The 13,534-nt window shown below is 41.9% G+C and overlaps 1 protein-coding gene across 1 annotated transcript in view; it reads left to right on the forward strand.

Moving 5' to 3' along the window:
- The window catches only part of INPP4B (inositol polyphosphate-4-phosphatase type II B), a 373,171-nt gene that overhangs the window by 234,486 nt on the left and 125,151 nt on the right, over positions 1 to 13,534 (forward strand). Inside the window, exons 13-15 of the mRNA XM_015417726.1 lie at positions 1,023 to 1,153; positions 3,789 to 3,893; positions 6,536 to 6,644. Coding sequence (XP_015273212.1) covers positions 1,023 to 1,153; positions 3,789 to 3,893; positions 6,536 to 6,644 — 345 coding nt within the window. The remainder of the gene's footprint in view (positions 1 to 1,022; positions 1,154 to 3,788; positions 3,894 to 6,535; positions 6,645 to 13,534) is intronic.

Raw genomic sequence — 13,534 nt, forward strand, 5'->3', positions numbered from 1 at the left:
CAGCACTAGAGCTCCATGCAACTCAGCAAGGAAGCCCAGCCGCCCGCCTTGCTGCACCGCCAACCCCCACACAAGAAACCATCAGTCACCCAGGTCAATACAAGCTGGCAGGGGCAGACCCTTCCGCCCTGCCACATGCTTCCCCACTCAGCCCCCTTCCTCTTCCTCCTCCCCCCCAACCACCTGCCTGGCCAATCAAGAAGCATGCCGGCCTTGCTGTCGTCTCCAGTAGCCTCAGAGGACTGGGGGAGGGGAGGGGAGGGGGACCAGGAGGGGAGGGGGCAGGGAGGGGAGGGGGCATCACCCAAATAGCTGAGAATCTATGCTCAGTTGTGTAACCAGATGGAAGGGGGAAATTAGGAGCAGACATTAAAATCTTCTGGAAAAGTTCCATGAAGGAAGATTCCTGATTGGATCCAAGAGACTACCTGGTGCTAGAGGGCAAAAGGCTATAATAAGAGTACAGGCGAGAAGGAAGCCCTGCTAACTTTATGTTCATGCCATGCCAGTATGCTTTGATATGCTATGCTTTATCATGATGGACTGCAATGTATAGAATGCTTCTTTGCTACGGCTTGGATTTTTATGCTACAAGAAGATATGCCATCACATAACAGGTATTCAGTGTATTAGATAGAACAGTTAGCTTCTTTATTTTCTCTGTTGCTAAGCTGTAGAGACTTACAACGTAGTGAAATCTTTTTTAACCTTTAAATAAACCATATATCAATGTATTTTTTACATTAAATAACAGCTATGTAGGCCTCCAGGTTGGCCTGGGCCACCCTGTTGTTAGAAATCACACACATTCTGAACTGCTATTAGCCTCAATAAGGAAAAAAACCCAGGTACAATACCGACTTACTTCACAGGGTGATGGTAGTATATGAGTAAATAAAAGACTGCAAAACACTGTATACTTTTTTTAAAAAGTGGTACTCTGTAAATTGGTATTTGAAATTGTTTTATACTGCTGGACTGATGCTGTGGTTTTATTATTATGATTGTTTCTTCCACTCTAGGAATCAGGACCTTAAAGAACTTGGTGAACTTTCTCCACATTGGGACAATATGCGTAAAACTGTTATTACACACTGTGATCAAATGCTGACCCTCTATCAAGACATGCTTGCAGAACTAGAGAAGTACACAGGTTAGAAATATGTTCTCACTGAACAAATGAAGTTAAAATTTACTCGTTTTTTGGGTCATGTCTTATCAATTGAAATGTCATTTCATTGTATGTGTCTATTCAGATGATATCCAGAGAGATTATTTAAATGCAGGATTTGCCTGAACCTGTAAGTATAGGGCCAATAGTTTTTCTCTGCCAGAATCTCTTCCTGGGTATGACCTCCAGGCATTGTGTTTCTGTGTGGGAGGACATTGTATGAGCTAGACTAAACAGATACTATTATTCCCAGTGATGGTTCATCCATGGCTCCTTTGAAACATCCTGTACCTGGTTCAGATTGAATGTGTATGCATAGATATAATTATCTTTTCTTTTGTATCTTGGGAAGAAATAGTTTTATTCAGCAGTAGAGTAGTTGTACAGAAGTATTAGTTTCCTGACAACCTTTATTTTGCAGAATTGGCATTTATAATGCTCAGGGGTCGTTTCATAGAAAAAGAGCTAGGGGAACTCATTAGCATAACTCATTAGCATATGCCACACCCCCTGACATCACCGGAAGTGTGTCATAAGGCCACACACCCCGCCCCCAACGGAAAGGTCCTCCCTGGCCCCAGGCAGGCAGGCAGGGGTGGGGAGAGGCAGGGAGGAAGCAACTTACCCTCCCTCTTCTCCTACCTCCTCCTGGCTGAATGAGGGCCGGAAGCAGGGTGGCCGGAAGCAAGGGGCGGGGCTTCGTCATGTGCCCCACCCCCCCGTACCTCACCCGGGGGAACTGCGATCCCCCCCTGAAATGACCTCTGATAATGCTCCAGAACTAATACAAACAATACTTGCATGCTTCTCTTCTATATGGGGAAATTGCTTTAATAATATGCCTAAACTTCCTTGGTAGCTTTTTTCTGTAAAAAAGACCAGATAGCCATCTTACTGGGCGTTGATCTCAAAAAGCAGTGTTCAGATCCCTGCCCAGCCTTTGACTGACGTGATTTCCTTTATGTGCAAGTAACTTCATTCCCAGGTTCAGATTCCCTAAAGAAATACAGGAATAGCAAGAATATCAGTTTGTATCTGTTAAATAGTGGGTCCCATGGATGAACAGACTCCCAGTCTAGTGATCAGCTCTACTTTATTCAGTGATTTCAGCAAGAACAAGACTGTAGACCAGAGCCTCAGCTCAGTTATATTGCATGCAATGGCCACACCCCAACACACCCCACTCCCAACGATAGGCTATTTACAAAACTTTACGTCTTAATTGGTTACTGCCAGAATCCTGTTGGTCTATTGTTATTCTGCTCCAAGCTCACCCTCTCTCTGGCAGCACTGTCCTACACCTTGATTGGTTACTGCCATAATCCTGTTGGTCTATTGTTATTCAGCTCCAAGCTCACCCTGTCTCTGGCAGCACAGTCCTGCAATGTTTCAGTCCCAATACATAACAGTATCCAAACCATGTTTTTTCTATCCATGAGTGCTGTCTATAAATAAGCTGTGTTCTCCAGTGCGTTTTTCTCATATGTTACACATTTGGTGCCAGCAATAGCTCCCATATATTTCTTTATGTATGTGTTTGCTGTCCCTATTGAATCCCAACTTTCACTCAACAATACATGTTAAGAGCATAGTATTCAATTGTTGGTTGGGTATCCAGTTATACTCTATGAAGGAGTGTTGGCACTTGGTGCAGTTAGCTCTTGATTTAAATCTAATCTTAGATCGTCATAATGGCCTACTTTACTAGGCCCTTATAAGTAAGATGAAGTAGCAAATATATAGACTTAATAATGAATGTTAATAATATACTTTGGGTCAATATGTGTTTTTGGTGTGCCCTTATGAGTAAGTGGTGTCAGTGCCAAGTACTTAGTGCTATTGCTCTACTATTTGTTCCCTATCACGTCTCCTTTCCTGAGCCATGCAACTTTTTGCACCATGCTGAGGTCTGCATCGCACAGTATAAAATTCCTGGGACAAAACATTTCTTTGCTAAAGAACAATTTCTAAACAGTGTGGAAGTGACCAGGTATAAGTCATATGTACCATTATGTAACACCTACTGAGAATCTATAATGGTTTAATGTTTGTATGTTTTTGAAAAAAATTTAAATAAAATTCTATCCCTCCATGGGGTAGTTAAAAAAAAAAGAATCTATAATGGCCACACTTTCCTGATCCCTGTAGATGCTGCAAAATACATCTATGTGTATGTCTGCGTGTGATCATTATATATGGTGGTCTATACAGAGGTTGTTTGCAGAAGTGCTTTCTGTGTGACCTGCCCCTGAGATGTACACCAGTTCCATGATCTAGTGTTGTTTTTAGCATATATAGCTTTATGGCACCATCATTTCAAATATGCTATGGGCTGTTTCTAGGCAGCAGGAACATCTATCACCAAGCAGGGGACTGAAAAGAAAGAACCCGAGCATTAGTTTGTTCTGTAAATTAAAAGCTATTTTGTCGACTGTGATAGAGGTGCATGCTGAGACACAGTTAGCAAATTGTAGTTGTTGTTTTTTCTTAATACACAGTTACACATTAAAGGTATTTTTAAAATGCTGCTAACATAAGTATTACCCTGACATTTTAAGAAAAGCAGAACATCTGGAGGGCACTTCAGATAATAATTCTTCAGGATCTTGCTTTCCAGGTTCTTCTTTCAAATCAAGCTGTAGTAAAGGGGAAAAGACACTAGAATTTGTTCCAGTCAATCTACATCTGCAGAGAATGTATGTGCACAGCCCTCGGTTGAAAGGTAAAATATATTCTGTATACACTTTGGTGCTTGGAAGTTTGATTCAGACCCTGTCATGAGGCCTGTTTGTATTCCTATTATCTGCAGGGTTTTACACTCATGTGATTATCCTATTTAAATGCCCAGAAGGTAAATGTTGCTACTAGAACAAGATGATTAGTATCTAATTAAATGTATCTACAAGTATCTATGGCTGCTTGTGCTACAAAATGTCCTAAAGCATAGTTATGCAGGTTACTTTCTGTGCATGTATGTGCAGATGGCCAAATATTTGATATCTGGGAATGTGGTAATTCAACATTTTACTTGTCAGCAGTTCAGCATAACTTGCTGGGCTGGCTTTAGTTCTGTAGTCAGGGCTTTTCCCTAGCTTATATTTGAAATGTTAAGTGTGAGTACTATGTTGTATATGATTTGTAGATGAAGGGCATATAGTTGCTAATGCTATTTCTGCTGGAGCCCTACATTTTTTGTGGTAAAAATGGTGATTTCCTTTTTCCATATTTCAAAATAACATTTGATCCCCAGTTTCTTTAAAAAAGAATGTTTCTAAGTACCACTGATATGAATTGGGACCAAACTGTAGACTATGTAAAACAAACAAACCCACACACACTTCTTAATGGCTGTTGAGATGCTGCCTGAGGCTTTCGTGACTGTGACTGCCTTGAATTGTGTTTTAAGTCATTTTCAAATAATATTTTTATTAAAGGTATGGCTGTCTTGGGGCTATTAATGTGCACTTACCCTCTTCCTCATCAATAGTGCAGAGTGGAAAGGGAAAATTTTATCCTTTCTCCATGCCAGCAGGCCCAGGTGCTCAGCCTGTTTGTAAAACTGATGGGGCATTAGCTAGTCCTGTATTAATAGTGAAGCCTTAACCAATAACACATATTACTAAATCTTAGTGATGGGTTCACAATAAATGATCACTTCATGAACGCTAGAGCCGATCTGAGGCTAATAAAATTATTTCACTTCTGCCTTTAAATTAGATTTTAGGGACAAACAATGCATCAATGTAAAATTGGTTTCTATGGATCTATTTTGAATCTCACCCATGCCACTGAGATACAGCCCATTAACTGTTAATCGTTCATACAGTGTTTCTGCTTATAGAGACATTTCTCACTGGAATAAAAAAAGATTGTTTGTTACATGGAGAGGATTGAATTCTATTTAAATGTGGCACTTTCTAAATGAAAACAAATAGGTTACATCTGGAAGAAGGTATGCAGAGAGTACGCTTATGGATGCCTTTTTAAATGACCTCTCCAAGCTGGCCACAGTTTTTCAGCACTAAAATTCATTATGGATAGAAGGATGCTGAAAGTAGTGAATGCTAATGCAAGTTACAGAAATTATACATTTAAGTACTAGAATGTACAAGTGAAAATTTATATTTATAGATGGGTCACTGGAACAGATTGCAGCAGAACTCTGTCATCTATACTGTTTGCCTGTTGTTTGAGGAATCCAAAGTACCGGTTTCTACCTAAACAAAGGTTGTGTTCAGACTGGCAGTTTGGCCCGATAAAGGCATATTTTACAAATTAAACAGGCACAATCACACAGCCACATTTGTCAGGCATTCCCCGGGCGTACTCACCCTGTCCGAGGACGACTTGGAGCCGGGTTAAAAAGCCACCACCTCCGAAGTGGTGTTTTTGTTTCCCTGCGCATTCATTGCACTTGGCCAGATGTCTGAACACGGGGGAGCGCACGCAGAATGGATTTGGCAGTGTGAACCTGCAGATCTATTCTGCCGCTACGGAGGCGTTTTTAAAAAATAATTGCCTATGTGTGCATGTGTGTTCATGCGCACTACGCACACACATGGTTTTTGGATTTGTTTTTGCCGTTCGGTCCGTGGTTGAGGCGCCACAATAATGTGGATGCTTTACCACGGGATGTCTCCATGGGTAACCCACAGCAGGTTGTGCTGTGTAGCTGATATATCCCACTACACTTTAACCCGGTTCAATTAGAGGCGGCACCATATCGCACCAAGCCACCAGTGTGATCACAGCCAAACAATGACTACTTTAGGTCTAAGAGGCTGCCCGTGATGGTCTAAAATCAGCTGAGAATACTTTCCATTTGACTCCAAATGGGAACAGGTGTCATGTTGACCATAGGGATACTTCTGAGAATAGCATCCTTCTGGTGAGTTCTACTCTTCCCCTCCATAAGGTTTATGTACACTTACCACATGATGTGGATCAGGGTGATCTAGTAAGTATATATTAGAATTTTTAAAAGGCTTGTTGATAAGCCAGAGACTCTTGAGTAAAAGCAGCAGTCATGAGATAAGAGGACAAATCTGCTTATTGTTTAAAATTTGGTTAAATTGCAGGAAATAGAGAGCAAGAACATATGGTCAGTTCTCACAGTGGAATGAAGTGAATGCTGTGGTGCCAAAAGGATTGGTGTTAGAGCTGGTGATATTTACTTTATTCATAATTATCTGGAATTGGGGATAAGCTATGCAGTGGCCAAGTTTGCAGAGATGCCAAATTATGAAGAATGGGAAACACCAAAACAAATTATGGAGATATTATAGTGGAACCACATAGATGATAGTGAATCTGCACTTCTTGAGTTTGCATGCAAATCTCAATATTTGTCTATTCCTGTTGCAGATGTTCTGTATGATGTCATTACTATAGGAGCCCCTGCAGCACACTTTCAGGGATTCAAAAATGGTGGTCTTCAGAAACTATTGAATAAGTTTGAGTTAGAAAGGCGAAAGTAAGTACATTATCAGTAACTGATTAAAAATAAACTATAGACTATATTGCTATGTTACTGTCCATTTAAACAAAATTGCTGCTTATATGTATTTGCATTAAATTAATAATACTTTCCCTATATGTCTGGCAAAAACCTTTAGCAATAGTTATGCTTAGAGAACAGCTAGGAAGAATAATATACAAGGTGGGCATGTGATGTTTTTGCTAATGCAATAACCAGTTGCATTCTCACAAGTGTTACACAAATTTGTAGACCAAGGGAACCGAAAGTAAGAGAAAGTGAATTGTAACATCCCGTCCAATGGACTGAAATGGGTTTGGATCCAAAAATGCCTTCCTCTTGCAGAAAGAGTCTTCCACTCATTTTTCCATAACAGGAAGAATGTTTTTGATCCTACCAATATTTCAAATGACGGAAAAGTGGCAGAACAGCCCCAAGGCTTCCTGGATGACACATCCTCCCTTGACCCATTTCAATCTGATTTCCTGCCTGGGTTTGGTACTGCGAAAGCTTTAATTGTTCTGGTCTATAATCTTCATTTAAAGTTGATAGGGTACAAACTGAAGACAAAACAAACTGAAGCTGAATCCAGACAAGACAGAGGTCGTGCAGGTTGGAAAAGCTGGTAATTGTAGGGAGATTGTATCCACTTCTCCTGGATGGCGTGAACTTGGCTTTTTCATGTTAAGAGTTTGGGGTGCTCATGGACTTTGCCTTGCTGTTTGAAAAGCAGATTGGCACGGTGGCCAGGAGTGCCTTCTGTCAGTGCATCTGATTTGCAAACTCTCTCGTTACCTAAATTTAGCCAATCTGGCCACACTGATCCATGCTTCTGTAACTTCAAAGCTGGATTATTGCAACGTGCTGTACATGAGGTTGCCCCCAAAGACAACCCAGAAACTACAGTTGGTCCAGAATGCAACAGCCTGACAATTGTCAGGGCCTAGCCACTGGGAAACATACGTTGACCATTTTGAAACAGTTACATTGGCAGCCAATATGTTTCCAGGTTCAGTTTAAGGAACTGGTTGTGACCTTTGAAGCTTCACAACCTGGGACCCACATATTTGAAGGACCACTTCCTTTCATATGTCCCTGTGCTCAAAGTATGATCATCAGGCAGCCATGAGTTGGCTATCCCACTTAGGGTGGCCCATCAGGCATTGACCAGAGCCCTGGCCTTTCCATTGTGGCTCCGGCTCTTCAGAATGTTTCTGTTAGCCTTAATCCAGTGATTTCAATGTAAAAGTAGGAGCTCTGCTCATGCACACAAAGGATATGGATGAGTGGACCTTCCATGCATAACATATCCCTCGAATGCTGTAGTGAATAGAGAAGCCCTGCTTATTCAGAACTCGGTGTATATAGCTTTTAATTGTGTTGATGATGTTTAAAAATGAATTCACTTAGGAAGATGTTTTAATTGACTGAGTTAAGTCTGAGAAATACCATTAAAACGCAAAAGCACAGACTCTTGCTGTCATAAAGATAGCTGCAATTATCCACATAAGAACTATTTGTGAATCTTATTGGGAACAGATAATACTCATTAAAATGAACATTAAAAGTGGTAGTAATTAACAAAGTCTTGTTATTAATTCCAGGCAGATTTGCAGTCCTGAATCTTTTCCAGTAATGGCATACCTTCCCTTCCTTTCCTATCTTTCTTTCAAGTTACTTTGATTGATCTTGAGCAGCCAATGAGGAGTCTTTATTTCTTTAAGGAAAATATGGTGAAGAGATATTTGGCCACAGCTAGCTAGTCTTTGGATCTCTATCCACCAACAAATAAGGGGCTATGTTATCTTTTGATACAGTAGTAGGGAATGTGGTTAAAATAGGGGCAATCCATAGCTCACAATAGAAGTTATGATGAGGACATTCTAATGTCATGTGGGACAGGGAGTCGTCCTTTTTCAAATCACATTGGCAAAGTGTCAGAATAAGGCAAATTACAGTATCTCCCATGTAGGACTGCTGAAAGGGCAGCATTCAGGCGTGTAAGCATGAATAACAATGAACTGTTTATTTAATGTAGGCATTTAATGTAGGCTGAGATGGTTGAAGGTGGGAGAATGCCAAAGAACTGGGTGGAGCATACTCTCCGAGCTCATATAACTGAGTTAAAGTAAACTAGGTCTTTTATACATTTTTTGATAATAGAGAATCGCTTTTCCCAAGTCTCGATATATTGTCCTTTGCTAGGCCAAGACTAGACAACATATCATTAAAGTGATTTGCTTCTGTTGCTTACTGGCTGTTCCTGTTGGTATATCAGTAATCATAATAGGCATAACAAAGTCTGAATCCAGTGGCACCCTTAAGACCAACAAAGTTTTATTCAAGGTATATGCTTTCATGCGCATGCATACTTTTTCAGACAATAGGCATACACATTTAACTAAATGCATATAGATGTTTATTTGTGATTATTAAGAGATTGATAATCTTGAAATTATATTTTACTGTAAAATTTGGGCACAAAATTTCACAAAAATGGTATATCAAGCTCAATCATGTAAGAGAATGAAAAACACTAAGCAAGGCAGAAAATTTATTGGACCAATTTCTGCTTGTTACAGTATATAATCACCAGCTTTACAAACCTGTAAAGTTCTAATGCTTTTGATCTTTCAAATTTACATAACAAGGAAAAAAGAGTTGTAGCATCTTAAAGACAAATATGCTTTTGTAGAGTACATGCCACTACACCAGAAGCACAGGCCCGTAGCTATGCTGGGGCCTCTTGGGGTTTGGCCCCCTGACTTACTGCCGAGGCCCCATGATTTCTGATCCAGTCCAGCCCCCCCCCCCCAAGAGGCTGCGGGTGTGGAAAGGGAAGCTGTGTCTTCCTGTGCATCTGTCTGGCATGAAGGGCCTGCTGTGGTGACTGCACAGGAGCCGGACGGCTCCTCTCTATTCCCCCTGGAAAGTCTTCCCCTCAGCCATGCTCATGCCCAGCCGCTGCTATCGGGGCCCCTGTGATGTGTGCTTCTCCAGCAGGAGTCAAAAGCAGAAGTGGCACCCCAAACTGAAAGCCTTGCGCGGGCCTGCCCCCAGCCAAGCTCTGCGGGGCTCAATGTAGCTTGCTGCTGCTGCTCCTTGCCATCTGAAACAGCTCTCCTTGGAAGTAAGCACATGTTATTCAATGGGGTTTACTTCCAGGAAAGTGTCTTTGCCTTGCATATTTCAGATTTTTCCAAGTGATGGGGCGGGTGGGGGGCAGCCTAGCCAGGGAAGGTTTTTCAAGCTGGAGGGTCCCAGCCGGGGGGGATGAACAAGTTTTCCAACAGTTGCCAGGCTCCTTTCTCCTCCTCCGCAGAGGAAGCTGGCTTTGTTTGCGGAGTCAGGGGAGGGAAGGTGAGAGGGAGGTCTGGGTCAGTGCCATCACCTCCTCCTCTGTGCCAGGGCTGAGCCAAAAGGGCTTGCAGAGGACCCCATGCATGCATGCTTCACTCTCTTTACCCTCCCCCCAAAAGAGCCTTCTTTCTCTCTTTCGTGTAGTCTTCTACAGCTCCCTCTCCATTACACTCTTCTGGCCCTTGAGGCCACAATCCCACGTCAGCAGCCACAGCAAAGAGACACCCCACCCCTGTGCCATTCCCTGCAGCGAAGGCAGTGGCAGAGGTCTGGATGGGGGGGCGCTCCCCAGAGGGAGAGAGGGGAGTCTACTAAAACCTGGCAGAGACAGAAAGGCAAGTCAATTGAATTACCTTTAATGTAATTAGCCAGTGCCTCCTAAGAAATTTAAATGCCCCCCAGCAGAAAGTTCTGGCTATGAGCCTGCAGAAGCATGACACCTAAGTTTCTGTGGACAAATGCCACAATGTCTTTAAGGTGTCACAAAACTTATTTTAAATAAATCAATGCTGATACTTATCCTCCCCCATTCTATCTGAATGAGAAAAGAGTACCAGGGAAACTCTCCAAAAAGCAATGTCCTGGTTAATTTATTAAAGTATGTGCACCCGACCTTTTCCAACGAAAGTTTTCCATGGTGTCTCAATGGTTCTTTTCCTCTTGTCAAAGTTTTCCTTAGAGAAAGACAAAGCAGCCCTTAAATAATCACACATGAATTAGCACTATGGAGAAACTGGGAGACCAGCAGAGAGAGAGCAAAAACTATTTGGCATTAAATGAAGAAAATTATTTCATGGTGGCAGTGACAGCCTCATTTTTTTGCATGTACATGTTTATTTAACAGTCCAAAGATGCTTGGAGGCCACTTTGTATTTTCCTGGTTTAGATTTTACAATTTAAATTTTCTGTTTTATAATGGGAGCACCTCTCAGAGGCCTGCCTGGGTTGTGGAAAGAAACAACAATTAGAGACATCAGGAAGAATATAATGTGAATAGATTAAAAAGTGGCAGCTGTTCCCTGTAAGCAAACGGGACTGAAATTCAAAAAGAAAAAGGTCGCTTTATCAGGTTATCTGGGAAAGTATCTCAAACATTTTAAACTCGTGTCATAACATATTGCTTTTTTAAAAAGTGTTAATGAAAAAAATTGTGTTATGTATATCTTTTAAGTGTGTGTGTATAAATGTTATCTCCAGTATGAACATTAAAACACTATTAAAATCAACTGTCCAAGCATCCTAAAATAGATTTTGCTTTAAATAGTTAGCCCAGTTTGATTCCTGTACACGTCTTTAATAGAACTGGTTAAAACAAGCTTGGAGTTTATGCTCCAGATGATGTATGCATATAAACAAGTTTTTTTTAAAAAAACACAACATACTGTCATCCCAAGCATTGAATTTTTAAAAATGTAACGCAATGGTACTCACTCTGCAGCTGATGGAGAGCCACATTTTCAGTTACTATCAACCAAAAGTTTACAAGATTACGGTACGCCCTATGTGCTGCCCCACCTACAAGAATATAACTACAATATTAAAGATATCATATTTTAAATTATCAGATTACTTCTGAGCATATAGTGTAGCCTATTTTCATTACTGTTGAACCTTAGTTGGCTCTTTCATATCTGGATTGAGCAGAGGGGCTTCCCTCTCTGTGTTTTCGCACTTTCTTCCAAATGAGACACAGCAGATCAGGCAAGAGAGAGACTGACAAGTTAGCTGGAAGAGAGCGATCTGGGGCAATTCTGCACTGGCTTTTCCCTCCATTGTTTTACTAAATGCACCTTGGAACAGAAATTCCCATCTGCATTGCATGCTGCTTTCACTTTCTTTGATGATCAGATTTTATGGTAACCTCTACACTGCATGCCGCTTTCACTTTCTTTGCTCATCAGGTTTTATGGTACCATCTGCATAGATTTATGGCTGTTCAGGGGTGACTTCGTAGTCAGTACGGTGTTGTCCTGGGGTATCTGAATGTGATTTTGAGCTGCTCCTTTCCCTCAATGGACAATTCTGCATCTGGCATTTGCTCCACATTTTCTCATCACTGAGATAAAGGTGCAGCTGAAAACTACATTCAAATACCCTGGGGCAACACCATACTGATGGCACCTGGTATTTTTGGCCACTGTGTGACAGAGTGCTGGACTGGATGGGCCATTGGCCTGATCCAACATTGGCTCCTCTTATGTTCTTATGGCTGCCAAGTCACCACTGAATGGCCATAAATCTATGCAGAAGGTACCATAAAACCCAATGATCAATGAAAGTTAAAGCAACACGCAATGCAGAGGGAAATTTCTGTTGCAAGGTAGGTTTGGTAAAACAACGGAGGGAAAAGCCAATGCAAAATCACCCAGTGTTGAGAAAATGTGGAGTGAATGTCAGATGCAGAATCCCCCCTGGAGAAGGGAGCAAAACCACCACCATCCCACTGCAGCCGTCTTGTTCTTTTTCTGGGTGACGGCCATGGTGGTGATTGTAGTCTCTTCTGTGCAGCCAGCTTACTCACATCCTGGCAGGTGCTGGGATGAGAGTTCAGAGGTTGTAGAGAAGGATTGGAAAGAATGGGTCCTTTATTTTGATCCCTGACACAAGGACCAATGCTCAGGCTTGCAGTTTACCTATCCTCTGGTCCTTATGGCAGCAGCCAAATACAAGCTCCACTGGGCAATGGCCTTGCCACACTGGGGGGAAATGATTGGAAGAGCCACAGATAGCATGTCAAAAGAGTCATACGTGGTTCCCAAGCTACTAAGGGAGTATCACTGATTTAAGGCCACAGTGTTATGCATACTAAATCCTGTTGAAACTAATGGGAGTCACCTCCAAATAAACATGCAAAGAGTTGAGCTAGGTTTGAATTTCAAATACATGAAGGATAACTATACATACCATTTCTAAGGTTTCTCGCTTCACTAAGAGTTGGACAAGCGTAAGGACAGGTTGTTTTTTGGGGGGGGGAATCTAACTCTACTTTCTCAAACAATTCTACGCATTAATCTCTGAATGTATCCTCTGGGTACCCTCAGATTGTTTCACGTCTAAATATAAACATTGATAGAGATAGGTGGTTTATTAGAGAGATACTCCCCCACCACACCCCACACAGCAGCAGCGGTGCTCCCAGCCACCCACCTGCTTCCTCTCCCCCTACAGCAGCAGTGGCAACTCTCCAGGAATCACAATGGATCTCACAGCTACAGAGATCAATTCACCTTAGGGCTGCCAGCTCCAGGTTGGGAAATTCCTAGAGATCTAGGGGTGGAGCCTTGGGACATTGAGGGTTGGGGAGGGAAGCAGCCTCAGCAGGGTATTCAACCCTCCGAACCAGCCATTTTATCCAGGGTAACTGATCACTGTTACCTGGACAACAGTTGTATCTCTTCAATAAACTTTCTCTCTCTGTGTTCGAGAGTGAGATGACTGACAGTAATTCTGGGTGATCTCCAGCCCTCATTTGGAGGCTGGCAATGGTAGTTCTCATGGAGGAAATGGCTGGTTTGGAAGGTGGAGTC

The sequence above is a fragment of the Gekko japonicus genome, unplaced genomic scaffold, assembly GCF_001447785.1.
Source record: "Gekko japonicus isolate JY-2015 unplaced genomic scaffold, Gekko_japonicus_V1.1 scaffold97, whole genome shotgun sequence".
Taxonomy (NCBI): Eukaryota; Metazoa; Chordata; class Lepidosauria; order Squamata; family Gekkonidae; genus Gekko; species Gekko japonicus.